This window comes from Capricornis sumatraensis, chromosome 5 (genome assembly GCF_032405125.1).
Source record: "Capricornis sumatraensis isolate serow.1 chromosome 5, serow.2, whole genome shotgun sequence".
Classification (NCBI taxonomy): Eukaryota; Metazoa; Chordata; class Mammalia; order Artiodactyla; family Bovidae; genus Capricornis; species Capricornis sumatraensis.
The window spans coordinates 56,021,924-56,049,673 of NC_091073.1; the positions used below are offsets into that span (position 1 = coordinate 56,021,924).

Below are 27,750 nucleotides of genomic sequence, written 5' to 3' on the forward strand. Positions count from 1 at the left end.
TTGCAAAGAAACCGGGGTTCAAAATGGAAGGCACAGGCTCCACCTGACTCCTTGCCTTCCACAAGGAGCCGCCCGCCTGGACTCTTCACTTCGCAATCACTGGAGGCCCTGCAGCATCTCCCTCATTACTTCTTAAGTACGTCATTTAACAGAGACCATTTAACTTAGCTTTTAGGCATCCTTATAAAACAACACTTCTGTGTGAGTCACTGGACAACAAATACTACTTGGCTCTGTATTTAGACTGTGTGTGTGTGTGTGTGTGTGTGTGTGTGTGTGTACACCTTAGGAGGACTCCAAATAAAGTTTGGTGACTAAATTATATAATTAAGCCAGAATTTTGAGCATATAGAAAGGATGTCCATACCTCTCTTATTTTCTAGATAATAGCTAGCAGTGACCAACATCTGACCCTAATACCATCTGAGAAGAGTAGTTTTATGGCCTTTACATATGCGGAAAGGTCTTCTGAGTTGTCTGCTCCTCAGATGCAGCAAAACAGAAGCTTTAATATAATTTTATAAGAATGCAGATCCTACTCATTAGAAAATTAATGTAAATTCACAGCACAGTTTTATCATGTGATGGTTCCTAACTGATGGAACTTAATACTAAAAGTTATAAATTGTCTTAAATGGGACAGACATTTTAAAGACATAGTCTAGTTTTCAAATCTTCTTCCATAAATTTGGCTATACTAAAATAACTTCAAGTACCCTCCTAGAGTTGGTATAGAATCTGCCTGCAGTGCAGGAGACCCGGGTTTGATTTCTGGGTTGGGAAGATCCCCTGGAGAAGGAAATGGCAACCCATTCCAGTATTCTTGCCTGGAGAATCCCATGGACAGAGGAGCCTGGCTGGCTACAGTCCATGGGGTCACAAGAATCAGACATGACTTAGCAACTAAACCACCACCACCCTCCTACACTGTTGGTGGAAATGTAAATTGGTACAGCCACTATGGAGAACAGTACGGAGGCTCCTTAATAAAACTAAAAACAGAGTCACCACCTGACCCTGCAATACCATCCTAGGCATACATCCGGAGAAAAACATAACCCTAAAGGATACATGCACCCCAATGTTCACTTTGCATTGTTTACAATAGCCAAGACATTGAAGCAACCTAAATGGCCACTGGCAGACAAATGGGTAAAGAAGATGTGGTACATGTATATAATGGAATATTACTCAGCCATTAAAAAGCATGGGATGATGCCATTTGCAGCAACATGGATGGACCTAGAGAGATCATACTGAGTGAAGGAAGTCAGACAGAGAAGGGGAAATGATGCGTGACACCTTTTATATGTGGACCCTAAAGAGAAATGATACAAATGAACTTACAAAACAGAAAGAGACCCACAGACTTGGAGAAAAATCGTGGTTGCCAGGGTGAAGGATGGACGGAAGGGATAGTTAGGGACTTTGGGATGGACATGTACACACTACTGTGTCTAAAATCGATACCTGACAAGGACCTACTGGATAGCACAGGGAACTCTGTTCAACTCAATGGCCATCTTTTCTGTGAAGCTTCTGGGCAGAACTGGCAGCTGCTCCTCTTGTCTTCCTTCTTGCATTACTGTCAGCACTTAGTTGACTCTGTCTTGAATAATGACTGGTTATTTTTATTTCTGCTACAAGTTCTTTACTAACAATCCTTTACTGAGTAATGTGCGCTTTGTTCTTATCACCTCATTTGATATTTACCACAACTCTTCAAAGTGATGTGGGAATCTCTCTTTGCCAAGAAGGAAAACTGAGGCTCAGAGACGTTCAGTCCAGTTCAGTCACTCAGTCGTGTCCGACTCTTTGCGACCCCATGGACTGCAGCACGCCAGGCCTCCCTGTCCATCACCAACTCCCGGAGTTCAGTCAAACTCACATCCATCGAGTCAGTGATGCCATCCAGCCATCTCATCCTGTCATCCCCTTCTTCTCCTGCCTTCAATCTTCCCAGCATCAGGCTCTTTTCAAATGAGTCAGCTCTTCGCATCAGGTGGCCAAAGTATTGGAGTTTTAGCTCTGGCATCAGTCCTTCCAATGAACATTCAGGACTGATTTCTTTTAGGATGGACTGGCTGGATTTCCTTGCAGTCCAAGGGACTCTCAAGAGTCTTCTCCAACACTACAGTTCAAAAGCATTAACTCTTAGGTGCTCAGCTGTCTTTATAGTCCAATTCTCACATCCATATATGACCACTGGAAAAACAACAGCCTTGACTAGATGGAATTTTGTTGGCAAAGTAATGTCTCTGCTTTTTAATATGCTGTCTAGGTTGGTCATACCTTTTTTTCCAAGGAGTAAGCATCTTTTTATTTCATGGCTGCAGTCAACGTCTGCAGTGATTTTGGAGCCCCCCAAAATAAAGACCACCACTGTTTCTCCATCTATTTGCCATGAAGTGATGGGACCGGATGCCATGATCTTCGTTTTCTGAATGTTGAGCTTTAAATCAACTTTTCACTCTCCTCTTTCACTTTTATCAAGAGGTTCTTCACTTCTTCTTCACTTTCTGCTATAAGGGTGATGTTATCTGCATATCTGAGGTTATTGATATTTCTCCCAGCAATTTTGATTCCAGTTTATGCTTCATACAGCCCTGTGTTTCTCAAGATGTACTCTGCATATAAGTTAAATAAGCAGGGTGACAATATACAGCCTTGATGTACTCCTTTTCCTATCTGGAACCAGTTCCATATCCAGTTCTACCCGTTGCTTCCTGACCTGCATACAGATTTCTCAAGAGGCAGGTCAGGTGGTCTGGTATTCCCATCTCTTTCAGAATTTTCAGAGAGGTTACATTTATTTTTAAGGTCACACAGCTGGTGAGAGCAAGAACCAGAACATGAATGTGGGTCCGGTTTACTCCAAAACTCAGTCTCTTTTCCCCAGACCAGTTGTTCCCAATCTTCACTGCACATGGAAATCACCTTGGAGAATCTTTAAAAATTACTGATCCACTCAGACGTTCTGATTGAATTGATGTGGAGTGTTGCCCAGGCTTTGGGATGTTTGATTTATTTGTTAAGTTGCCCAGTGATTCCAACGTGCAACATTGTTTGGAAACGACTATGCTAGGCCATTCGGTTCTCCCCCCAGCATTAAACATGTAGTGTTCATGACGCTTCATCCCTAAAGTCTAAGGTTGGCACGAACTCAAAAGCAAAAACAAGCAGAGAGAGTAATTATCTAGTCAATATGAGCCCCAAATTCACTTCCAGTGAAATTTCCCAAAATAATATATAGAAGTTAGGAAGCACAGGCCAAAGTTAAGTTTTCACAAATTGATCCTCAGTTGCCTTTCTTTGCTGAGAGATGCCTGCCTCCAGGCTACCCTCCCTCCTCTCCTCTTTTTCATCACTCCTGCAGCTAGCTGCATGTTGACACGTATTGCCTTTACAGACTGATCCCAAGGCAGAGCCTATTTTCATGGGAAGAGAAGCTGAGGCTCTGCAGGAGAAGCACGCATAGTAGGTGTGAACCATGGCAACAGTCAGTCACACTCCCCAAGTCCTCAAGGGTGTTCCCGTGGCAGGCTGTCACAGCTACACACTGCTATCAGAAATTGCCAAGAAATATCCTCACGGGGTCACTCATGCTGCATTCACTTTCCCCTTTTTTATAATTTCAGGTTATTTTATTTATTATTTTTTGAAACTTTTTATTTTGTGTTGGAGAATAGCCGATTAGCAAACAATGTTGTGACTGGGATTGAGGGCACAGATGGTGTAGGGAAAGCCTTGAACGCCCTTGCAGGGAGTCTGAACCTTTCTTTGCATACAAGGAGGAATCAGTGCTATCTCTGAGGTGGAAATGGTCTGATATAACCTAATATTCATTGGAAGAACTGATGCTGAAGCTCCCATACTTTGGCCACCTGATGCGAAAAGCAACTCACTGGAAAAGACCCAGAAATTGGGAAAGACTGAGGACAAAAGGAGAAGAGGTTGGCAGAGGATGAGATGGTTATATAGCATCACCAACTCAATGGATATGAATCTGAGAAAACTCTGGGAGATAGTGAAGGACAGGGAAGCCTGGCCATGAAGTCACAAAGAGTTGAACATGACTGAGTGACTGAATACACACACACACAACCTGTGTTTCAACCTTGAGAAGACAGAAGTTTAGTTCAGTTCAGTTGCTCAGTCGTGTCCAACTCTTTGTGACCCCATGAACCACAGCACGCCAGGCCTCCCTGTCCATCACCAACTCCCGGAGTTCACTCAAACTCATGTCCATTGAGTCAGTGATGCCATCCAGCCGTCTCATCCTCGGTCGTCCCCTTCTCCTCCTGCCCCCAATCCCTCCCAGCATCAGAGTCTTTTCCAATGAGTCAACTCTTTGCATGAAGTGGCCAAAGTACTGGAGTTTCACCTTCAGCATCAGTCCTTCCAATGAACAGCCAGGACTGATCTCCTTCAGAATGGACTGGTTGGATCTCCTTGCAGTCCAAGGGACTCTCAAGAGTCTTCTCCAACATCACAGTTCAAAAGCATCAATTCTTCGGTGCTCAGCTTTCTTCACAGTCCAACTCTCACATCCATACATGACCACTGGAAAAACCATAGCCTTGACTAGATGGACATTTGTTGGCAAAGTAATGTTTCTGCTTTTCAATATGCTATCTAGGTTGGTCATAACTTTCCTTCCAAGGAGTAAGTGTCTTTTAATTTCATGGCTGCAATCACCATCTGCAGTGATTTTGCAGCCCCCAAAAATAAAGTCTGACACTGTTTCCACTGTTTCCCCATCTACTTCCCATGAAGTGATGGGACCAGATGCCATGATCTTCGTTTTTTGAATGTTGAGCTTTAAGCCAACATTTTCACTCTCTTCTTTCACTTTCATTGTTTGGAGGCAGGTAAATCAGGCAAGGGTAATAGCAACTGATTTTAGGCACAGGTATAGGCCCACCATTGCAGAATGTACCCCAAACCATTTGGCCACCTGGCAGGATGACCTATTGTTTAACTGTGGGAATTCACCTGCTATGGTTTCCATGTGTGTGGTTGGTCAGTGGTGTCATTTACACAAGATGGGGGATTTTTAGGGTAAAGACGGTAAGTACTGTTTGAGACATGTCAGGTTTGAAGTGAGAGGTCCTACTGGTAGTTGGAAATGTGGGTCAGGAGCTCAGAAGAGATGGGGTGGAGTAGTGGTGGGAGGAGAGAGTGGGCAGCACATGGGTGAAGCTACGTGAAAGAATAAGATGGCCCAGAAGTGAAGCCAGAAGGCCCTCTAGGACAAGATGAGACCTTGGGGAGAGGCATGTATTTATAGAGTAGAAAGGAAAACAGATCAGAGAGCCTCAAGGAGAATCCGGAGAAGTGTCTTAAAGGTCAAAGGAGGAGAGTTCCTGGGGCTCTGTGATCACATTGGAATTTGGAATTGGGCTGTCACTGGTTCCCTTTGGAAACAGCAGATTCTAACAGAGCAAAGTTTGGAGGGTTGAAGGAAGAAGATGTGAAGGGAAACCAGGGACAAAGCACTGAGTATGAATCTAAAGAAGGGGTGGGAAGATACTGAATGACAGTTTCAGGAAGAAGCAAGACTGAAGAGTGGTTGGTTTCTATAAACATACTTGACTCTTTGTTCAGATCAATGAAAAGGTGGCCTGAAACAGCGACAGTAGAGGAAGAGAGAAAAACTGATGTGCGCTGTCCTGGGGGAGTCAGAGGCTGGCTGAGAAGGAGAATCTAGACTGGGGGAGAAGAAAATAGAGGTCAGGAGCTCACGCAGAATTAATACAATGTTATTAAATGGTATTGGGGGCCCACCTGGGATGAGAGAGAAAATGAAAGAGACTGGGAAGGAGGGAGGCTAGGAGAGAGGGAGGGAAAAGGGGAGAGGGAGAGAGTATATATTTGCATGAAGAGAGCAAGTGCTGTGATAAGCCAAGCTGCACAAGGTGAGCGCAGTGGAGATGAGAGAACGAGGGCAGCCGTGCCGCTACATCCACGCAGGTTGTCCTGGCCAAGCATGGGGCTGGCTGACCTGGGAAGGAAACCTGAAGGGAGCTGGGGGCCTATGAGATTAGGTAAGGAAGAGACAAAGGGTCTTGATGAATCCTAAGGGCAGGCTTACTGGGAGAAACTAAAGGGAAAAAATAAGAGCCTAGGAAATTGTCTTCATGGAAGGAAAATCAAGACATTCAGGTTTTGGAAATGAGCCAGTTATAAAAGGATGAGTCTATGATTTGGCTTTGGGAGTGTAGTTCAAAAACCAAAACAAAGTGAGATTATGACTGGGAAAACATTTCCTAGCCTATAAAATATGAGTCACTTTTTATGTATTGTTTTCATTATTTTTGGAGTGGCTAGGGCGAGGAACTGCAGAGCTGACCTGTTGCATGAATCGTCCATGTAGTCATGGAAGCTGCCCAGGATAATGGCAAGGAAAGGAAGGGGAGGGGACATTTCTATTTACACTTATTAGGGAACATGGAACAGTGTCCAGGGGCTTCCCTGGTGGCTCAGTTGATAGAGAATCTGCCTACAACGTAGGAGACCCACACTTGATCCCAGGGTCGGGAAGATCCCCTGGAGAAGGAAATGGCAACTCACTCCAGTATTCTTTCCTGGAGAATCCCATTGACAGAGGAGCCTGGTGAGCCATAGTTCATGGGGTCATGAGAGTCAGACATGACTTAGTGACTAAACCACCAAAGTGTCCAGATATCAATGGATGACAGGAAAGAAGACAGTACATCCTTGTCTGGACATGGACCTAAAAAAGTAGGATGACCTTGTTTGTTTAACAGAAGTGTTGCAGAAATATCTGGGAAATGGCACTGTGAGGTAAGAGGAGTAGAATCCTCCAAGGATTGATATTATAGATACATCTCAACTTGACCCCTCTGTTTCCACTGGACAGATCTTGAAGGCAAAACCTTCACCAAGAATATTCAAGAAAGGCTCTTTTGGGGGCAACAAATAAAAATTCACTCAAAATGGTAGACAAAAAAGGGGACACTTATTGTAAGATTATACAGATCTGAGAGAATTCCTGAACATGAAGCAAAGTGCAGTTGAGCTTTGAATGAAATAATCTTTGTTTCTAGAAAGATGTTGGGAACCTAGGTAGCTACTCTCCCCTTCATTCATGCTACAGCCTCTCTGCAACTCAGCTTTCTTTTCCTCTCTCTTAGCCTCTTCCTTCACTCATTTAAATTTCACAATCTAGCACGACAATTGACTCCAACTCTTCATCCCACATCATGCTTCCTGCACCTGTCTTTCCTCTTCCCTAGTTTAGTGAAGGAAAGAAACTGAGCCCTCTCAGCAAGTATGTCAAGGTCCTCTTGCTCACCTCTGGGTTGGTTGCCCAGAGGTCAGTGTCTCCCCTCCTGGGCAGCTTCACAGGGTTTGAATCTGCCTGCAATGCAGAAGACCCCAGTTTGATTCCTAGGTCAGGAAGATCTGGTGGAGAGGGGATAAGCTACCCACTCCAGTATTCTTGGGCTTCCCTGGTGGCTCAGATGGTAAAGAATCCTCTTGCAACAGAGGAGACTTGCATTTGATTCCTGGGTTGGGAAGATCCCTGGAGAAGGGAATGGCAACCCACTCCAGTATTCTTGCCTGGAGAATTCCATGGACAGAGGAGCCTGGCAGGGTACAGTCCATGGGATCACAGAGTCGGACACAACTGAGTGACTTTCACTTTCAAGAGAGGCTGGAGCGATGGACGATAAATTTGGGTGTGAAAAGCTCCAGGGGAAAGCCAAGACTTCGCTGACACCAGGGATGGAGAGGGTATGGGAAGACATGCTAGGGAGGGCTTCAGCAAAAAAGACCTAAGGGCAGGTCAGAGAGGACAGAGAGGCTGAGGAGAAGGATAAAGTATCTAGATGTTGGGGGCTACCTCTTGGGTTGTCCTGGCCAATCCAGGAGGTAGGAGTTGGGAAACCAGCTGGAAGGACCAGGTCAGCTATGTGTGAGCACCATGTGGACTGCTAGCCCAAGGTAGCCCCCAGGCTCCATCCACAGTCTTGAGGAAACCAACTGGCCCCACCCCATGGCATAGTCTGGGTGAAAATTCTCTAGCTAAGCAGAAGCAAGGCTGGTTGGGTTAGTTAGACCTTTCAGTTTTTCCTTCTCCAAGGATGCTAGCTAGGGAAGAACAGGCAACAACATTCAAACTTCAAAGAGTCAGGGGAATCAATCCCAGGAAAAGCTGAACTAAGACAAAATAAGAAACCAGTTGTTCTCACAGTGTAAAATGGCAGATCAGCCCCTGGGCCTGATCCTCACTTGTGCCTAGGAATGCCTCACACATACCAGATGTTGAAGCTCATTGAGCTACCTGCTGTGAAGTCCTCAAGCCAAGTTTCTCCAGCCAGGGCCAGTTGGTTGCCCAGCATGCCTGCCAACAACACACCAGCCTTTCCCAGGGTACAGGGTTGTTATCGTATGGCTGCTGGTTTCACAGAGTTAGAGCTCCCAAGTATCAGCAGAGAAACAGAATGGCCTATGTGGGGGCAGAGCTGGGGAGGAAGGGAGGGGAAGGCACACTGGTGGTAAAAACACGGCATGTGGAAGGAATGAAGAGAAAAGCAACAGAGAGAAACTGTCACAACAACAGTCTGGAAAACGCACAGAGCAAACACGTTTCTCGAAACGCTTTTTTTCCACTGAAAGGAACCAGAGCTCCTTTTAGGGGAAAAGAAATTACAAAATGAGCTTAGAATATCTTATCTTGTGCCAGAAAGCAAGGAAGTGATCACAGAATGATGGGGACATGTCACAAAGACACAGAACCAGACTAAATGGTTCCTTCTAGCTAAACACAGCACAATTTGAGGATCAAAATAAACAATAATTCTAACAGATTAAAACCTTTCAGACACAAATAAATACACTAATAAATTGAAAGTTGGGAATAGGACATTTACAAAAGTCAAAAAATCCTTTTCACAAAATACTAATTATAAGAGGAGAGGCCCGGGAGATACACCTTAATCAAATGATCAAAATTTTCATTGCCGGTGATCATACACATTGAAAACATAGGTTATGCAGTAGGATGCAATGAGAAGAACACAGCATTACTTTGGGGGTGGCCCTAAGAAGGACATCTCTCTGAATCTAATCATGAGGATGTATCAGCCCAAACTGAAGAACATTCTACAAAGTAACTGCCCTTCAATCTTCAGAATTGTTAAGGAACTGAAGCTCAAAAAAAGACTGAGGATCTGTTTTAGGTGAAGAAAAGTGAAGTGATGGGATAACTAAATGCCATGTTTGGTTCTGAAGCAGGTCCTTTGGCAATGAAGCCAGTATTAGGACAATTGGAGGAACTTAGATGGGATGGTTGATGCGGAGAAGCGAAGTTGTTCTGTGTCAGCGTTGCTTTCCTGGTTTTGACAGTCACACTGTGGTTACATAGAGGAACATCCTTGTTTATGGGAAATGCACACTGAAGTCTTTGGGGGTGATGGGGCAGCATATCGGCAACTAAATCTCAAAGGAAAGCCTTTGGATGACACTGCCAACTTTTCTGTAAATTTTTATTGGCTTCAAATATTTTTTAAAAATGAAGTATAAAAAATATCAGTCTCTATGTTTAAAAAATTCACCTATGTTTGAGTATGTAATGGACTGGTAGGGCCCCCCAACAAAGGATACTCACATCCCAGAGAACCTGTGAATGTGACCTTATTTAGATGTGATTAAGGTAAGTGACATGGGCTTCCCTGGTGGCTCAGAGGTTAAAGCATCTGCCAGCAATGTGGGAGACCTGGGTTTGATCTTTGGGTCGGGAAGATCCCCTGGAGAAGGAAATGGCAACCCACTCCAGGATTCTTGCCTGGAGAATCCCATGGACGGAGGAGTCTGGTGGGCTACAGTCCATGGGGTTGCAAAGAGTCGGACACGACTGAGCGACTTCACTATTCACTAAGGTAAGTGACACGGGATAGGAGCATTCTGGATTAGCCTGGTGGGCCCTAAATCCAACAGCAAGTGTCCTTACAAGAGACACACAGGGGAGAGATACACAGAGGGGACTACCATGAGAAGACAGAGGCATGGGGTGGAGTGAAGAACCACAAGTCAAGGAAAGCCTGGAGGCGCCAGGAACAGGAAAAGACAAGGAAGCATTCTCCCCTGAAGCTTCTGGAGGGAGCACGGCTCTGCCAACACCTGAATTTCAAACTCCTGACCTCCAGAACCATGAGAGGACAAATTTTTGAGAAGGATGAGAAAGTATTCTACACACCCTTCTGGACTGGTTTTTTTTTTTTTTTTTTTTTCCACTGTAGGAAAAATAGATAACATGAAATCTCCCCTCTTGAAAAAGTTTCCGGTATACAGTACAGTATTGTTATGAGATGGTTAGACAGCATTACAGACTTAACGGACATGAACTTGAGAAGACTCCAGCAGATAGTGGAGGACAGGGAGGCCTGGCTTGCTGCAGTCCATGGGGTTGCAGAGTCATATACGACTTAGTGATTGAACAACAATAGTATTGTTAATTACAAGCACAATGCTGTTCAACAGATCTCTAGAATTAATCTATCTTGCATGACTAAACTCTATACCCACTGAACGGCAGCTCCTCATTCCTCCCTCCACCACCCCCTGACACTCACCGTTTTACGTTCTGCTTCTATGAGTTTGAGTACTTTAGCTATTTCATATTAATACAATAGAATCAGGCTATGACCGGCTTATTTCACTTAGCATGATGGCCTCAAGGTTCATTCACATTGTCACAAAGGACACAATTCCTTTCTTCTTTATGGCTGATGCCATTGTATATCTTACCACATTTTCTTTATTCATCTATTCATTGATGGACACTTTAGGTTATTTCCGCCACTTGGGTATAATGCTATGATGAACATGGGAGTGTGGCTATCTCTTCAAGCTCCTGATTTCAATTCTTTCGGATAAACACTCAGAAGTGGGATCACTGGATCATATAGTAGTACTTTAAAAAAATTATTTTGAGGAACCTCTGTATTACCTTCTATAGCAGCTGTACCATTCTACATCCCCACCAACACTGGACATGGGTGTCAGTTTCTCCGTATCCTCTCCCAGATTTGGCAACTTTTGTTTGCCTGTTTTTGGTAACAGCCATCCTAACAGGTTGATATAATGTGGTGGGATTTTTATTTTTTTATTTCATTGGTTTTAAATTACATTTACCTGATGATTAGTGATGCTGAACATCCTTCCACATACTTGTTGGCCATTTGTATATCTTCTTTAAAGAAACGTCTATCCGAGTCCTTGGTCCATTTTTAAGTCATTAAGATTTTTTTGCTATTGACTTGCATGAGTTTCGTACATATTTTGGATATTAACCCCATTATTGGTTATGTGGTTTCCAGATATTTTCTTCGATTTCATAGGTCGCCTTTCCACTTTGTTGACTGTTTCCTTTGCAGAGCAGAAGCTTTTCCATTTGTATAGTCCTATTAGTCTATTTTTGTTTTTGTTGCTTATGCGTTTGGTATCATATCCAAGAAATCATTGCCAAGACCAACATCATGAAATTTTACCCTCTGTTTTCTTCTAGGAATTTTGCAGTTTCAAGTTTTACTTTTAAGTTTTTAATCCACCTTGAGTTGATGACTGTGTATGGTTCAAGAGAAGGGTTCAATCTAATTATTTTGCATTAGCTGTCCAGTTTTCCTAGCATCATTTGTTGAAGAGATTCTCCTTTCTCCAGTGTCTATTCTTGGCACACTTGTAGATGGTCAGTTCAGTTCAATCCAGTCGCTCACTTGTGTCCGACTCTTTGCGACCCCATGAATCACAGCATGCCAGGCCTCCCTGTCCATCACCAACTCCTGGAGTTCACCCAAACTCATGTCCATCAAATCGGTGATGCCATCCAGCCATCTCATCCTCTGTCATCCCCTCCTCCTCCTGCCCCCAATCCCTCCCAGCATCAGTCTTTTCCAATGAGTCAACTCTTTGCATCACACTATTTTAATTACTGTATCTTTGTCATATGCTTTGATATTAGGATGTGTGATATCTCTAGCTCTATTCTCTCTCAAGAATATTTTGGCTATTTGGGGTCCTTTGTAATTCCATATGAATTTTATTGTTTTTTCTCTTTTTGTAAAAATGTGATTGGGATTTTGTTAGGGATGCACTGAAACTGCAGGTCACTGTGGGTAGTATGCACAGTTTAACAATATTAAATCCTTCAGTTCACGAATATGGGTGTCTTTCTCTTTATTTGTATCATCTTCAGCTTTTTTCATTAATGTTTATAGTTGGCAGTCACATCTTTATAATCTCCCTCATTAAGTTTATTCCTAAATATTTTATTATAGTATATGAGATTGCTTTCTTAATTTCTGTTTTGAATAGTTCAGTTTAGCCTTCCAACTTCTTCTATGTCTTCCAGTTCCAGAGGTCTATGGTTTACAGCAGACTGAGGATGAGACGTGGGGATCAAGGAAAGGACCTGGGATTTCTCAGGAGTCCCAGCTTCACACCTTTCTTTAGGCTGCTCCTGCCCTTTACTACTAGCACGTGGAGAGAGTGATACTCTACAGGTGACTCCTGTAAATTGGTTCTGAACACACTTGACAAAATATTTCAATTCCAACTATCAAGTTAAATCGTACAAGTGGGTGCCAGTGCCCCAGCCCTGAACCCTGGGATCTTAAGTTCTCACGTGCTACAGCTTGGGAAGAGAACATTTCTAGGATTCTAATCCCTGCCCCACTTCTGCCTCTTTTCTCTGCTCAGCATTTACTGATCACCAGCAATGCACATACTGTGCTTAACACTGAGAATACAAAGATGAATAAGTTAATAATCTGACAGGAGGACAGACAGAGACATTAAATATGAAGTTCTGAGTGCAGTCGTAAAGGGAAATTTTTTGAAAAAGCCTCCTATACCCGACAGGGGAAAATCAAATAGGATTCAGATATTTCATAAGAGAGATGAAGAAAGCACCCTGGAGAGTTAAAACTGAAACTAATATCTCAAAGGGTAGATCAGTCCTTACTGTGGTGAAAAACTGACTGTGGGATGTGAGGGCTCCTAATTTTTGAAAATCCAATGTGCTTTTCAAGTGTCTAGTGAGACCTTCTGAACTAAAACATATCTAAAGATATTTTTGAAGGCAAATATACAGAAGTCCTGAAAGTCAACATATATAAATGGAGCTTGTTTTTGTTGCTGTAGATGCTTGGGTGGGAGGCTGTCAGTGGATATAATCACAGTGGAGCAAGACAGAGAAATGAGGCCCTGGGGCAGCTGTCATGACTCATATTCTCTGTTTTTACTTGGATCATGTTGGGAAAGCAGGTGGATTAACTGAATGATCCTTTAAGGCATGTCTGTGGCTGTGATGACCAGTGATCATTGGACAATCTCATCTGACGTTTTGATTAAAGTAGGCAATTAAAACACCTACTTACCTATAGCTTGGCTATTTTTACACTCTAACATTTTTCTGGAGTCCAAGGCCCTGTGCAAATATGGGCAAAGATGTTCAGAGGAGTTGAGGAGAGGGAAACGGGCTTTTTGTAGGCCTTGCGTATGAGACTTCAGTAGCAATGCCATTGATCCCCCTCCTGGTGACAGCTGCAGGCACACGAGAGCTGAGCCAGGGCCTGCTCAGCTAATTGAAGTGCCCGTAGGTTCTCTTTGCCCTCAAGAACCTTTCTGATAAACAGTTCTTGACCAGCTCCTTATATGGCTACAGACAGCCCCAAGAGGTTGAGATGTATTTTGGACACAATCTGATTCTCATTTCTCAAGGGTCTCAGGCCTTCACCTTTGCAGCTGACGGAGATGGCAGTGGCCTCCAGAGGCTCTCATGCCCTGGACCCGAGGCAGTCACTCTTCCTCTAAAGATTCCTCTTATCTTGAAGAAGAGAGGTGCCTGGCGCTCATCACACTGTGCTAGGCAGTGGCTAAGATAGTTTGAAAGAAAGCATGTGGGGAAATCAGAGCTGGCAAAGTTCACAGGAGAAAAGTGGCTCTTGACTTGTTCACCTTTTGAGAGCCTTTGGGGCCCAGTGAGAGTAGTCTCCTAAGCCCCTTTGGATACGACATGCTGGCTGTTCCACTGTGTGTGTTTATTACTCAGAAAAGCTACACCCCAGAGAAGGCTTACAGGTGTTGCCTGGCATCAGGTGCCACGTGAGAACTCCCAGCCAGAGAGATGGATGGCCCACGAGCTCTTTTTCCCCAGAGGACTGTGGCCCTCGTTGTGGTCACAAGCTCACCAGCATGAGCACAATGGATTTTTCTGTTGCTGTTCATGATGGAACTCATTGCATCACATATGCTGAAGAAAGGAGTGAATGGGCAAAGAAAGAAGCTGGTGGCTCACCAGAACTTTGTGCTTGGACAAAAATACGCTGCCGTTGTGGATTTATTGGCATGATTAAAGATTACATCCTATGAAATCCCCCCAAGTGTAAATGTCTATCAATGACACTACCATACAGACGCTTAAGAGCATGGTTGCCACAGAAGGCAAAGCCTTGATGACTGCAGAGAACAAAACTCCTTTTCATGTTATGTTGTAGAAGGAAAGATACTGTGGATTTTTGTCAATGGTCTTGATGGATTCTGCCACAACCATCTCCTGCCTCCCTTAATCAGTGCAGCCACTCATGCTCCAAACTATCCTGAAGGCTACAAGCTCTCTGTCCCAAACAGCCACCACTTTCTAAGCTCCTCTCCAGAAAACTCTAGATAAAAATACTTTCCACCTTCCCCAGGTATACTCTTCCCACTGGAAGGCACATCTTCCCTGAGGAGTATAAGATAACAGGAGAAGAAAACTTCCAGGAAAAACAAGGAGCCAGGAATGAACAGACACTGCTCTCAGGCTCCACTACTGCAGACCATATCTAATCCAGACCTGTAACTGTGGAGTGAGAGCTATTCAGAAGTGTATACCCAAGGGGTATACCGAGCTATAATATATGAACTGATTTTGGAGTCACATGTAATATGCTTAACATAACACTGTAACCAGGGGAGCCATTTTTTAGGAATAAAACAACGAGGGAGAATAAATACCATTAATTCAGAATGAGTGACATGGGAGTTCCCAGTGAACAAGGGATTTTTCTCACTCTGACATCAGATTCTAATTGCAGAGGGATAATGTTAGTTGTCAGTAACCAGCTTTTAAAACAAATAACCTAAAATATAATTTGTTAGATATAAGACCTATAGGCCGTGGGGTTGCTGAAAAATCGCACTTGGTGGGAACTGCAAGAGAGTGACAGTTACTGACTGGTCACTGTGGCCAAAAAACCAATTCTTAACAGCCTGTATCACTGGGTTTTTCTCAGATAACTGGAGAGAAAACAGAACCCTTGAATTATGACACCTAACCCAGTCCTTAATCTCTCCCCTTTTTTCAGCTGTGTTGATATCTAGAGACAGTTAAAAGGCCCCAGGACCCTCCTGGGGGCCCATGGCCAGCACCAAGGAGACTCAGGAGGGGACACGGAGTACCTGATGCCACTTAGGGAGCATGGCAGGGGTTCGAGGCTGCACGCACCCTGAGTTCCCCCCAATTCTGTCAGGCAGGTCCCACCTGGTCAGGATGTATGACCACGTCCCACCTGAGGGGCACACGCCTTGTCGGTGGGATCCTCCTTCTGATTCAGCACTGGTCTTGTCCAGGGTTTTCCAAAGTGAATATTGTGAGATGTTTATAAGTCTTCTTCATGGAAGAGGATGGTGATCTATGATTTGATTAGCAGGAGAAGAAGTGCTGGCTTAAATGGATTTCTTCATCAGGAGAATTCTCAAGGCTTATGACACTGAATTTCCAAGAGAATGGTTAACTGTCCTGTTATCATTGAGAGCATTTCACCCAACTAATGCTTCTCAAAATCCACTGTGGGTCTGTACTAATATCATCTACTCTAGAAACTTTTGTTCCCTGACTCCCATGACAACACACATGGCTGAAAAGTGAAGAAAAACATGAAGTCCACTTTGTCTTTAGAGACCTGTTCAGGCTCTGCCTCTTTCTGGGGTGTTTGACAGGCAGTGTCCCCCTGGCCTAAAGGCAGTGAATGAGTACTCTGCCTCTGGCTGGAAAGACCAGATGGGTGGGCAATTAGAGGCAGGCAAGCAAGGACCCTGTGGCCACATAGCGTCAAGACCAGTGGCCCCCAGTGCCGTGGCTCAAACCCAGCTCCTTGACTCAGCAGCTGCTCAGTGGCAGGGCACACATGGTTTGGAGGACCCAAAGAGGCCCTGCCCTGACGGGGTATCTGATGCACCATAAAAGTGAACAATGATTATTTGAGGAACACAGAGTAAGAAGAAGTAATGTGTCCCAAAGATAATGATAAGTGGGCAAAGTTTTCACAAAAGCACCTCATTAAGCTGCCATCCCAAGAACAGGATAAATACATTTTATTTCATTTTCATAATCTTTTCCCTGGACTTCTATAAAAGGGTACTCATTTCTTCTGATTTAGCATCATTCTCTCCTCTACCTTGTCTGTCCTACCTTCCTGCCAACATTTATTGGGCTTTTATATTCTAGAATAGAGAATCGCCAGTTCCAGATCCCAAGGTTGTGTATAATGTAAAACTTAAGTTTCCTTTGCATGAGACAGGCAAGCAAATATACAAATAATGCAGGGTGATCAAAGCTGCAGTTCAAGGTGCAGTGGGGAGAGCATGATTCTACCCCTGGCACATAGTAGGTCTTCAATATGTTTCAATATGGACTTTCCTGGTAGTTCAGATGGTAGAGAATCTGCCTGCAATGCAGGAGACCTGGGTTCAGTCCCTGGGTTGGGAAGATCCCCTGGAGAAGGGAATGGCAACCCACTCTAGCACTCTTACCTGGAGAATGCCATGGACAGAGGAGCCTGGCGGGCTATAGTCCATGGACTTGCAAAGGGTTGGAGACGACTGAGTGACTAACACTTTCACTTTTACTTCACATTTCAATACACTTACAGGGATGAGAGAGCAAATGAAACTAATTTATACTAGATGTGAAGGAGGTTATCTTTGAATTATGGGGCAGATTATCATGCAGATGTTAATTCATATTTTCTCCCAGCATCCTCCCTTCTGTTATTTCAGCAGAAGTCATAGTACTGTGCCCCAGAAAACCATCAGAAAAGCAGCTGAGAGTGTCCTGACTTTGGAAGGACATGCTTCCACTGAAGAGTCTGCCTGGGTAACCTGAGGGAGAGTGGGGAAACTGAGAGGCACCAAGGGGTGGCCTATGGGCCTGCGAGCTGTACCCAGACTCAGAAAGGAGGCAGCAAAGCTCACGTGGGGAGCCTGTTCGGGGAGGCGCAACAGGTCCGACAGCCATATCCACAGAAGCCAAGAGTCACCAGACTTCAGGAACATATTATGTATTCTCCAAAATCAAAACCTACTGCCCCTCCCCTGGACAAAAAGAGACCCACTTGAAGTTTGCTTGTCTAATGATGATGGTCAGTTGAGGAGTTCGATTCCAGAGATTTTCTTCCTAAGATTGGTCACACACATGATTCAAGGCTGAGGATCCAAGGTACTATGAAATGGACTTGAACTGGTCAAAACAAGAGACAAGCTGGAGAAAGAGGGGAAGAAAACCTGCTTCCGTTCTGCCCTTTGCTACTGCTGGAGACTCACAGTTGTTACTCTGAAGGAGACGGAATTATGAAGATGAAGACCTGCAGGTCTTCATCCCCAGAGCACTCCAGGCATTCCTGATAGAGAGCTAATTCACCTCTGCCTGGATGTTCTTATTCCAGCCAATGCCCATTTGATCTCAGACATTCTTGACCCTCAAAAGCCAGAACTTCAAGACGAGTTCCTTCAAGCCCTGTCTAGCCCCCACCACCTTCTTTTACATTTCAGTTCATGATACAGCTTGAGCTATCATGATAGCAAAGCAGAAGACAAGTCTGTGATGGGAACCTGGCTTTGCTTGGTGAAGAGCATGGCCGTGAGGCAGGGAGAATAAGAATAACAGAAACAGTGGAAGAGACATAAGCATAGTTTGGATATTTTAACACCACCCTGAAGGTTTACACTGAAGCAAGATGTAATTTTTTAAAAAATGCTGGAAACAAGGATCAAAGGTTTACTTAGAAGTAGTCCATGGATACAAAATGTCAGCATCTACTGTACTTGGGGGTAGTAGTTGAACATCTTTGATATTTTCATTAGATATTTCAGAGCAATATTAAAAATAAATCCCTTCAAGGCAGTAATATAGAACTAATTACTAAAAGAAATGCCCCCAAAGTGATCCCTCTTGGATAAAAAGAAACCAAAACACAGAATTCTAGCAAAGAGCAAAGAATGCTTAATAGCAAAATCTATGGAACAAGAAAGCTACATTTAGAGGAAAAGTCATAGCCTTAAATACCTCCGTCCTAAAATAATATAAAAATGTACCAAGTACTCATCTAAGGGAATTAGGAAAATCAGGAAAAAATAATAAAGTACAAGATAAAAAGAATGCATCAACAGATCCAAAACTTTAAGATAAACTTTGAGAACATGATTAAAGAGTAGAAAAACAGAGAAAGACAAAAAATACACAAAGTAGGAATGAGAAAAGTGAAATTACCACAAATACAGGAGACATTAAATATACAATAAAAGATATACCTGGGTAACTTCATGATAATACACCTGATCCCTAGAGAAAGCATTAATTTCCTGGCACATATGAAATCAGGCAAACATAAAAGTAGAATATTTGCATAGACCAATTGCCATTACAGATAGTAAAAAGGTGATCAGTTCAGTTCAGTTCAGTCACTCAGTTGTGTCCAACTGTTGCGACCCCATGAATCGCAGCACGCCAGGCCTCCCTGTCCATCGCTAACTCCCGGAGTTCACTCAGACTCACGTCCATCGAGTCAGTGATGCCATCCAGCCATCTCATCCTCGGTCGTCCCCTTCTCCTCCTGCCCCCAATCCCTCCCAGCATCAGAGTCTTTTCCAATGAGTCAACTCTTTGCATGAGGTGGCCAAAGTACTGGAGTTTCAGCTTTAGCATCATTTCTTCCAAAGAAATCCCAGGGCTGATCTCCTTCAGAATGGATTGGTTGGATCTCCTTGCAGTCCAAGGGACTCTCAAGAGTCTTCTCCAACACCACAGTTCAAACGCATCAATTCTTTGGCGCTCAGCCTTCTTCACAGTCCAACTCTCACATTCATATATGACCACTGGAAAAATCATAGCCTTGACTAGATGGACCTTAGTCGGCAAAGTAATGTCTCTGCTTTTGAATATACTATCTAGGTTGGTCATAACTTTCCTTCCAAGGAGTAAGCATCTTTTAATTTCATGGCTGCAGTTGCCATCTGCAGTGATTTTGGAGCCCCCCCAAAATGAAGTCTGACACTGTTTTCACTGTTTCCCCATCTATTTCCCATGAAGTGATGGGACCAGATGCCATGATCTTTGTTTTCTGAATGTTGAGCTTTAAGCCAACTTTTTCACTATCCTCTTTCACTTTCATGAACAGGCTCTTTAGTTCCTCTTCACTTTCTGCCATAAGGGTGGTATCATCTGCATATCTGAGGTTATTGATATTTCTTCTGGCAATCTTGATTCCAGCTTGTGCTTCTTCCAGCCCAGCGTTTCTCATGATGTACTCTGCATATAAGTTAAATAAGCAGGGTGACAATACACAGCCTTGACGTACTCCTTTTCCTATTTGGAACCAGCCTGTTGTTCCATGTCCAGTTCTAACTGTTGCTTCCTGACCTGCATACAGGTTGCTCAAGAGGCAGGTCAGGTGGTCTGGTATTCCCATCTCTTTCAGAATTTCCCACAGTTGATTGTGATCCACACAGTCAAAGGCTTTGGCATAGTCAAGAAAGCAGAAATACATGTTTTTCTGGAACTCTCTTGCTTTTTCCATGATCCAGCGGATGTTGGCACTTTGATCTCTGGTTCCTCTGCCTTTTCTAAAACAAGCTTGAACATCAGGGAGTTCACGGTTCATGTATTGCTGAAGCCTGGCTTGGAGAATTTTGAGCATTACTTTACTAGCATGTGAGATAAGTGCAATTGTGCGGTAGTTTAAGCATTCTTTGGCATTGTCTTTCTTTGGGATTTGAATGAAAACTGACCTTTTCCAGTCCTGTGGCCACTGCTGAGTTTTCCAAATTTGCTGGCATATTGAGTGCAGCACTTTCACAGAATCATCTTTCAGGATTTGAAATAGCTCAACTGGAATTCTGTCACCTCCACTAGCTTTGTTTGTAGTGGTGCTTTCTAAAGCCCACTTGACTTCACATTCCAGAATGTCTGGCTCTAGGTAAGTGATCACACCATCGTGATTATCTTGGTCGTGAAGATCCTTTTTGATACTTAAATACTGATAAAAGAAGTTAAAAAAATTCAACCTTTCCATTTGGTCACATTGTATCTTGTATATGTTGCTAGATCCAATTTGCTAATATTTAGAGTATGTGCATTTGTATTCCAAAAAACACAGATAAGTTGAGTCCATGGGACACTTACTGTCCTGCTGGGAGGAAGTGTCTTTATAGAGGAAAGCCCATTAGGATGGATTTTGATGTCCCCTTAAACAGAAACAAAGCAGAAGGCAGAAATGCAACTCAAATTCCAGCTGCCATCTTATGAAGTCAGGAAAAGTGGAGTTTAGGGAAGAAATGTAAGAACTGTGTAAAATCAATCATCTTAAAAATTGCTCTGACATACTGGTTGCTCTGGTTTTGTCTCTCCACAGATTTGCATATAACCCTTAAAAAGGCCTGAATTCTTGTCCCCAGTGGCAGCAATGTAAGGTAGGTGCTGGGAATGTAGCAACCTTCCTGCTGTCCAGGCCCAGGGAGGTCAGAATGGTGAGAGTTGAGCAGAGGATTAAAGCGAGAGGCAGGAGGCAGGGATTAGCCCACATGACTGGCTCCTCTCCTGGACCATGGGCTCATTCCTCCAACAGTCCCTCTTATTCCCTCTGCAGGCTTCATTCTGTCACCATCTTTTCTCCACCTTCGCCTCTCCCATTCACTCCCCTTACCTGTCGAAGTCTAACTTTGGCCTCCCCTCTCTATGGAACTGCTCTAAAGTCCTAATTATTAAATTCACAAGGTGCTTTTAAATCCTTGTGTGTTACATTTCTTTGCTGTATTTCCTGCAACTGGGGTTTCTAACAACAACTCGTGTTGGGCCATTTCCACTTACCATCACTTACAGGCTCTTGAATCTTTCACTTAAGGCTTATCGCAATCTAGTCTCAACTTGAACAGGTTGAAATCTGTTTCAACCTTGGTCTCCTCATCTGTTAAATAACTGCATGAAATAATTACTACTTTTTCTTTCAGCACCAAGTTATAAGTCTAAGGCTTCCCTGGTCCTTCTCTGCTGGAACCAATCTCATTATTCTGAAAATGAATAAAAGTTTATCTGTACCTATCATATATTACATTGATATGTCCAACAGATCATTTGCGCATCACTCCAGGTCAAGAGTTTTACTGGGGGAAGAAGAGGCAAACAGGCGAACAAAGCAGACACAACCCTGCCCCCAAGAGCAGCACTATTGATATGGATATAGGGTTTAAGTTTCTTCCGAGGAAGGGCAAGAGCCAACTGCATTTTTCTGCCGTGGCTTTGCACAAAGAAGGTAGAGAAAAAAGTTTGCCCGAAGCATGGAAAGGCCTGTGCACCTAAACATTACCTGCCTCTTGACTCTGCTCTTGGATGAAGACCAGGAGGTTGCAGGAAGTCCAAATGCCAAGGGGGCTGTGGTGTGGTGCTTTCCCCAACTCTGCCTACTGTAACACTCATGGGGACAGATTCAGGATTCTAAACAAAAGGGAAAACAAACCATGTAAAGGACAGTCCTTTTTATAAAGCACTAGACTGAGATTCTGAATAGAGGTACTTATCACTTCAGAAGAGGAGTCAAGGTTATTTATTTTTCTCTTTTGCTTAAGTAAAGCCAGATGCATGCTCGGCAGGTGTGACTCATGGAGAAGGCTTTAAAAGATGGTGAAGACAAATGACCACTTTGGTTCAGATCACGAAAACACTCAAAGAACGCTCACATGCAAGTATCAAGAATGCAAAGATGATAAAAAAAGAAATTACCCTTATGAGAAAACATCTTAAAAATGGCAATGTTGAAAAGTGGGCAGGTTCTACAATAGACTATTGGGTTAGCATCTTCTCATCAGAAGTTTTCTTCTCACAACAAATTTCAGAAAGCCAAACCAAAATGATTTCTGGAACCACAGTGCTGAGCTCTATTCTGTGAGTAGAGTCTCTGAACCAGAACAACCTGTGATGGCACATACTTTTCATTCACGCTTCCTGTCATTCATGCTGGAAGCTTCTTTTGTGTATTTGGCCTATGAGGGCACACAGTTTGGAGCTGAAAAGATGGTGCTTTTTATCTAAAGAGAGTCTATTTTCCAAGCCAAGGGGTGCCAATGGCCTGCTGAAATCAGTCCTCTCAGCTCAGAATACCATCGTGTGGTGTTCAGCAGATTTGGGGGCCTTAGTAAATTAAATGTAACCTATAGGTTTATTTGGATACCAATGATTTTAGGGTTGGGAGACAACTGGTTGCTGCAATACACAAAAGTTTATTTTTGACTTTTTTCTTTTCTGAAGGCAAAATATAATAGAACTGAACATCAATGAATTTTGTACAACAAAAACAGCTTTTAATATGGAACAGACAGTTCATGAAGGTTTTAAAATCCTGGAATGGCTTCCCTTTTCCAAAGTCATGCTTTCTTGCGGTCCACGAAGAGTTGGCACAAAGAGACGGTGGCAGCCTGCTGGGCAAGGTGAGTGGAAGGACGGGTGGGCTCCCCTAGATCCGAGTCAGCTGGTGCCACAGACTGGATGGCAGGATGCTCTCCACTTTTTCCATGACAAAGTTTAAGGGGGCAAACAAAGTGCTGAGGAACTGTGAACAAACCAGAAGAGCACACAAGTCAGGAGAGATGTTTTTTTTCCCTTTGACTACATCAGGTCTTAGTTGTGACACATGGGCTTAGTTGCTCCATGGCATATGGGATTTTAGTTCCCTAACTAGGGACTGAACCCACGTCCCCTGTATCGTAAGACAGATTCTTAACCACTGAACCACCAGGGAAGTCCCTCAGGAGAGATCTTGTTCAAGACTATAAAATGAACCTCTCCAACCCATGCTTGCGTATTAAGTCTCTGCATCATAAAAAGCCCCCAAACACTATGATTACATATTTATGTTTGTAGGAAATGCTGGTTGATGAACAAACCTGCATTCCAGTTTCTGTCCCTCACCCCAACCCTGCTACCCCAGCCCGAGTTCTGATGGACAAGGGAAGAAATGTTGGCTGACAGGCCCTCCACTCCTTGGACAGCTGCCCCCAGTGCTGAGGCCTTGCAACTAGTCTTCAGGATATGAGGCTGCCCATGGAGATGACCAGTACCATCAAAGGGGACGGAGGATGGGTGGTGAATGAGCAGAAGAGCTAAAACATGGCGACAACAACTCCGCCTGCTTGTGTAGTTATAGAGCTTTAAGTGGAGAAGGCAACAACAACAAAAAGTCCAGTCTGTGGGATGGTTGTCAGCTGCTTTGGGATCCTATGATCTCCCAAACACCCGCAGCCCAGGCTCCTTTCTGAAACAGCTGCTCAGCAGTGAGTACCATGGAGCCTGGGTGAAGGTAGCAGGCCAGCCAGTCCATGGACCACACATCCTTGTGGAAAAGGTGCTCCTCTGAAGAGACCTTCAGAATCTCTTTCATTTGGTTACTGAATTCCTTTCTGCCTTTCACATAGAGAATAATGTTCTTGAAAAGCGCCTTTTAAAAAAGCCAGGTGCCTCACCTAAGACTCATTTAACATGATCTCAAGTCTGTTCTTATTATGTTCTCATGAAGAATCAGCCTCTTTCCACAAGCCATCAGCAGCTGGCAGAGGAAGTGCCTAAACCCAGCCAGGCACGAGACGGGTATCTGGATGGATTGCTTGCTCTCTGTTCAGAACCAAGGTATCGACTCACAAAGGTTCACTATCTGGTCCTCATACTGTGGAATCCCTTGTCCCAGTCCCCTGTAGAGAGTACAGCACAGTCTACACCACCAAGAATTTCCCACGGAACTTGCAGTGTAGGACATGAGTACATACACAGAGCAGAGAGCACAGTTCTGAGATCAAACTGGTAGATATGCCTTTAATCCAGTTAAAACAGGCTCCTCTACTGGTCACATGCTCTATGGATTGCAGGTCCTCAGAAAGAAGTACGGTAGGCAAGCTTCCCAAATTTACTTGACCTCAGAATCTTCTTCTTTTTTCAAAAAAGAACCAGTAGAATACAAACTGGGAAGGCTTGCACCACATTATGGAAGGATCATCAAGGGTGAGATTTGTGTAACGAAAACTCGAGAGTGTAAGATTCGAAATCCTTCTCTATGTTGCCTCTTTCACAACAATTGTTTACTCAGTAAGGCACTTAAGTACTGGATGAGATATAGAATTGTTTAGACAAAAGTCCCACTGTCAGGAAGGTCAACACCTAGGGGGAGGGGGAAGGGAGCTACTAAGAACTGTACCAGGTAGACCATAACGCAGCAGAAGACAGATGTACAAGCCAAGCACCAGGAAGGTCAAGAAAGGGAGAGAATCCATTCTGTTGAAAGGAACAGGAGAAGCTGAAAATGAGCTGACTGAAACAGTCCCCAGCGGATGGCTGGGGTATGAAAAAAACAGAGATGAGGTAAGAGTAGTAAGGAAAGAAATGTGAGCAAGGTGGAGGGGGAGTGGAGGATGGGGTGGGGGGCTCCAGGCTCAACAAACAGCTGGAACAGAAATGGTAAAGCAAAGCAGCTAGGAAGACCAGAAGATAATAAACAGTTCAGTTTTGCTGGAAGGGATAAAAGAAGAGCGCTCAGAAGCAAACGGAAGAGCTTTGGGGAGGGCCTTCAGTGTCAGTTTGAACTTGCACTTAAGAATAAGGCAGCCTCTGGAGAGGGTACGGACAAAAGGCAACCCTCTCACACTGTTGGTGGGAATGCAAACTAGTACAGCCACTATGGAGAACAGTGTGGAGATTCCTTCAAAAACTGGAAACAGAACTGCCATATGACCCAGCAATCCCACTGCTGGGCATACACACTGAGGAAACCAGAACTGAAAGAGACACGTGTACCCCAATGTTCATCACAGCACTTTTAACAATAGCTAGGACAGTAACCTAGATGTTTATTGGCAGACGAATGGATAAGAAAGCTGTGGTACATATACACAATGGAGTATTGCTCAGCCATAAAAAGAATACATTTGAATCAGTTCTAGTGAGGTGGATGAAACTGGAGCCTATTATACAGAGTGAAGTAAGTCAGAAAGAAAAACATCAATACAGTATACTAACACATATATATGAAACTTAGAAAGATGGTAACAATGACCCTATATGTGAGACAGCAGAAGAAACACAGATATAAAGAACAGACTTTTGGACTCTGGGAGAAGGCAAAAGTGGGATGATTTGAGAGAATAACATTGAAACATCTGTATTGCCATATGTGAAATAGATCGCCGGTCCAGGTTCGATGCATGCGACAGGGTGCTCAGGGCTGGTGCACTGGGATGACCCTGAGGGATGGGATGGGGAGGGAAGTGGGAGGGGGGTTCAGGATGGGGGACACATGTACACCCATGGCTGATTCATGTCAATGTATGGCAAAAACCACTACAATATTATAAAGTAATTAGCCTCCAATTAAAATAAATAAATTTTTTAAAAAAGAACAATACAATGGAAAAAAGACAGTGTCTTCAATAAATGGTGCTGGGAAAACTGAACAATTACATGTAAATGAATGAAATTAGAACACCCTAACAAACATCATACACAAAAAACAAACTCAAAATGGATCAAAGACCTAAATGTAAAAACAGATGCTATAAAAATCCTTGAGGAAAACAAATGTGGAATACTCTTTGACATACATCCCAGCAATATCATTTTGGATCTGTCTCCTACAGTAATTAATGAAAATAAAAATAATCAAATGGGGCCTGATCAAACTAAAAGCTTTTGCACAGCAAAGGAAACCATAAACAGAACAAAAATACAACCTACAGAATGGGAGAAAATATTGGCAAATGATGCAACCAACAAGAATTAATCACCAAAATATACAAACAGTGCATAAAGCTCAAAAAAACCAAAAGGGGGCAAAAGATCTAAATAGATGTTTCTCCAAAGAAGGCACACAAATGGCCAAAAGGCACATGAAAAGATGCTCAACATCACTATTAGAGAAATGCAAATCACAGCTTCAACGAGGCATCACTTTATACCAGTCAGAATGGCTATCATCAAAAAGTCTACAAATAATAAATGCCAGAGAGGGTATGGCATTCTACATCTTTATACTGTTGATGGGAAAGTCAATTGGTACAGCAGCTATGGAGAGGAATATGTGTGTGTGCGTGCTAAGTTGCTTCAGTTGTGTCCAACTCTGTGTGATCGTTGGACTGCACCCTGCCAGGCTCCTCTGTCCATGGGATTCTCTAGGCAAGAATACTGGAGTGGGTAGCCATTCCTTTTTCCAGGGGATCTTCCTGACCCAGGGATTGAACCTGGGTCTCAGACATTGCAAGCAGAATTTTTACCGTCTAAGCCAGCAGGAATTATTATTATTATTACCTTCTCCAGAAGAGCAGTATAGAAATTTGTTAAAAATCTAACAATAGAGATACCATATGATCCTGCAATCCCACTCCTAGGCATATATTCAGAGAAAACCATAATTTGAAAAGCTTTGTGCATCTCAGTGTTTATTGTAATACTACTTCCAATAGCCAAGACCTGGAAGCAACCTCAATTTCCACTGACAGAGGAATGGATAAAGAAGAAGTGGAATCGTTACACAATGGAATATTACTGAGCCATAAAAAGAATGAAATAATGTCATCTGCAACAGCATGGATGGACCTAGCAATTATCAGACTAAGTGAAGTAAGCCAGACAGAGGAAGACAAATATCATATGATATCACTTACATGTAGAATCTTAAAAAAAAAAAGATACAAATGAACTTACATTCAAAGCAGAAATAGCCCCACAGACATAGAAAACAAATTTATGGTTACCAAAGGGAAAGGGGGAGGATAAATTAGGCGTTTCAGATTAACACTACACACTACTCTGTATAAAAGAGATAACCAATAAGGACTACTGTAGAGCACAGGGAACCATACTCAACATTTCATAATAACCTACAAGGGAAAATAAACTAAAAAACTATACATAGATATATGATTATCTATTTCTGTATTGTTCTCCTTCAAAAATAACTAATTTCTACCTATGCTTATGTGAAAATAAATTAGTATACATCTTCAAGACAAACATACAAGAATAAGGCAGCCTCAATAGTTCTTGAGTGAAGGAAGGATGGCTTTGTACTCTGGAAGGTGCTAGTGCACAGCAATGCCTGACTTTCTGAAACCATCCTTGGCTGGGCGGGCAGTACCACGTGGTTGCTCACCCTACTAACTGGATGGCTTGCACTTCTCAGTTCAGAGCTGGATGTAGTTGTGGGAGATCCTAGACCCAGGAACAAGCAATTACTGCCCACACTGCCTCTGAAAGAGACTTAAATCCTAGTTCTGAGAGTGTAATATGGAGCAAGTCTCCTGATTGTATCAGCCCAACATAGTAACACTGCAGAATTTAAAATATGCATATGTAACATTTGTTTGTAATCAGAGATTGTCAAGGCTCCATAACATGTATTTGCCTGTATGTAACAGTTCCATGAAGAGGAGCTA

General features: G+C 43.3%; 1 protein-coding gene across 3 annotated transcripts in view; it reads right to left on the bottom strand.

The window, feature by feature from the left end:
* Window positions 1-22,660: 22,660 nt before the first annotated feature.
* The window catches only part of ST7 (suppression of tumorigenicity 7), a 273,873-nt gene continuing 268,783 nt past the window's right edge, over window positions 22,661-27,750 (bottom strand). For all 3 annotated transcript variants that reach the window (XM_068972731.1, XM_068972729.1, XM_068972728.1), the window contains one exon: window positions 22,661-22,886. In XM_068972731.1, coding sequence (XP_068828832.1) covers window positions 22,791-22,886 — 96 coding nt within the window. In that variant the 3' untranslated portion in view covers window positions 22,661-22,790. The remainder of the gene's footprint in view (window positions 22,887-27,750) is intronic.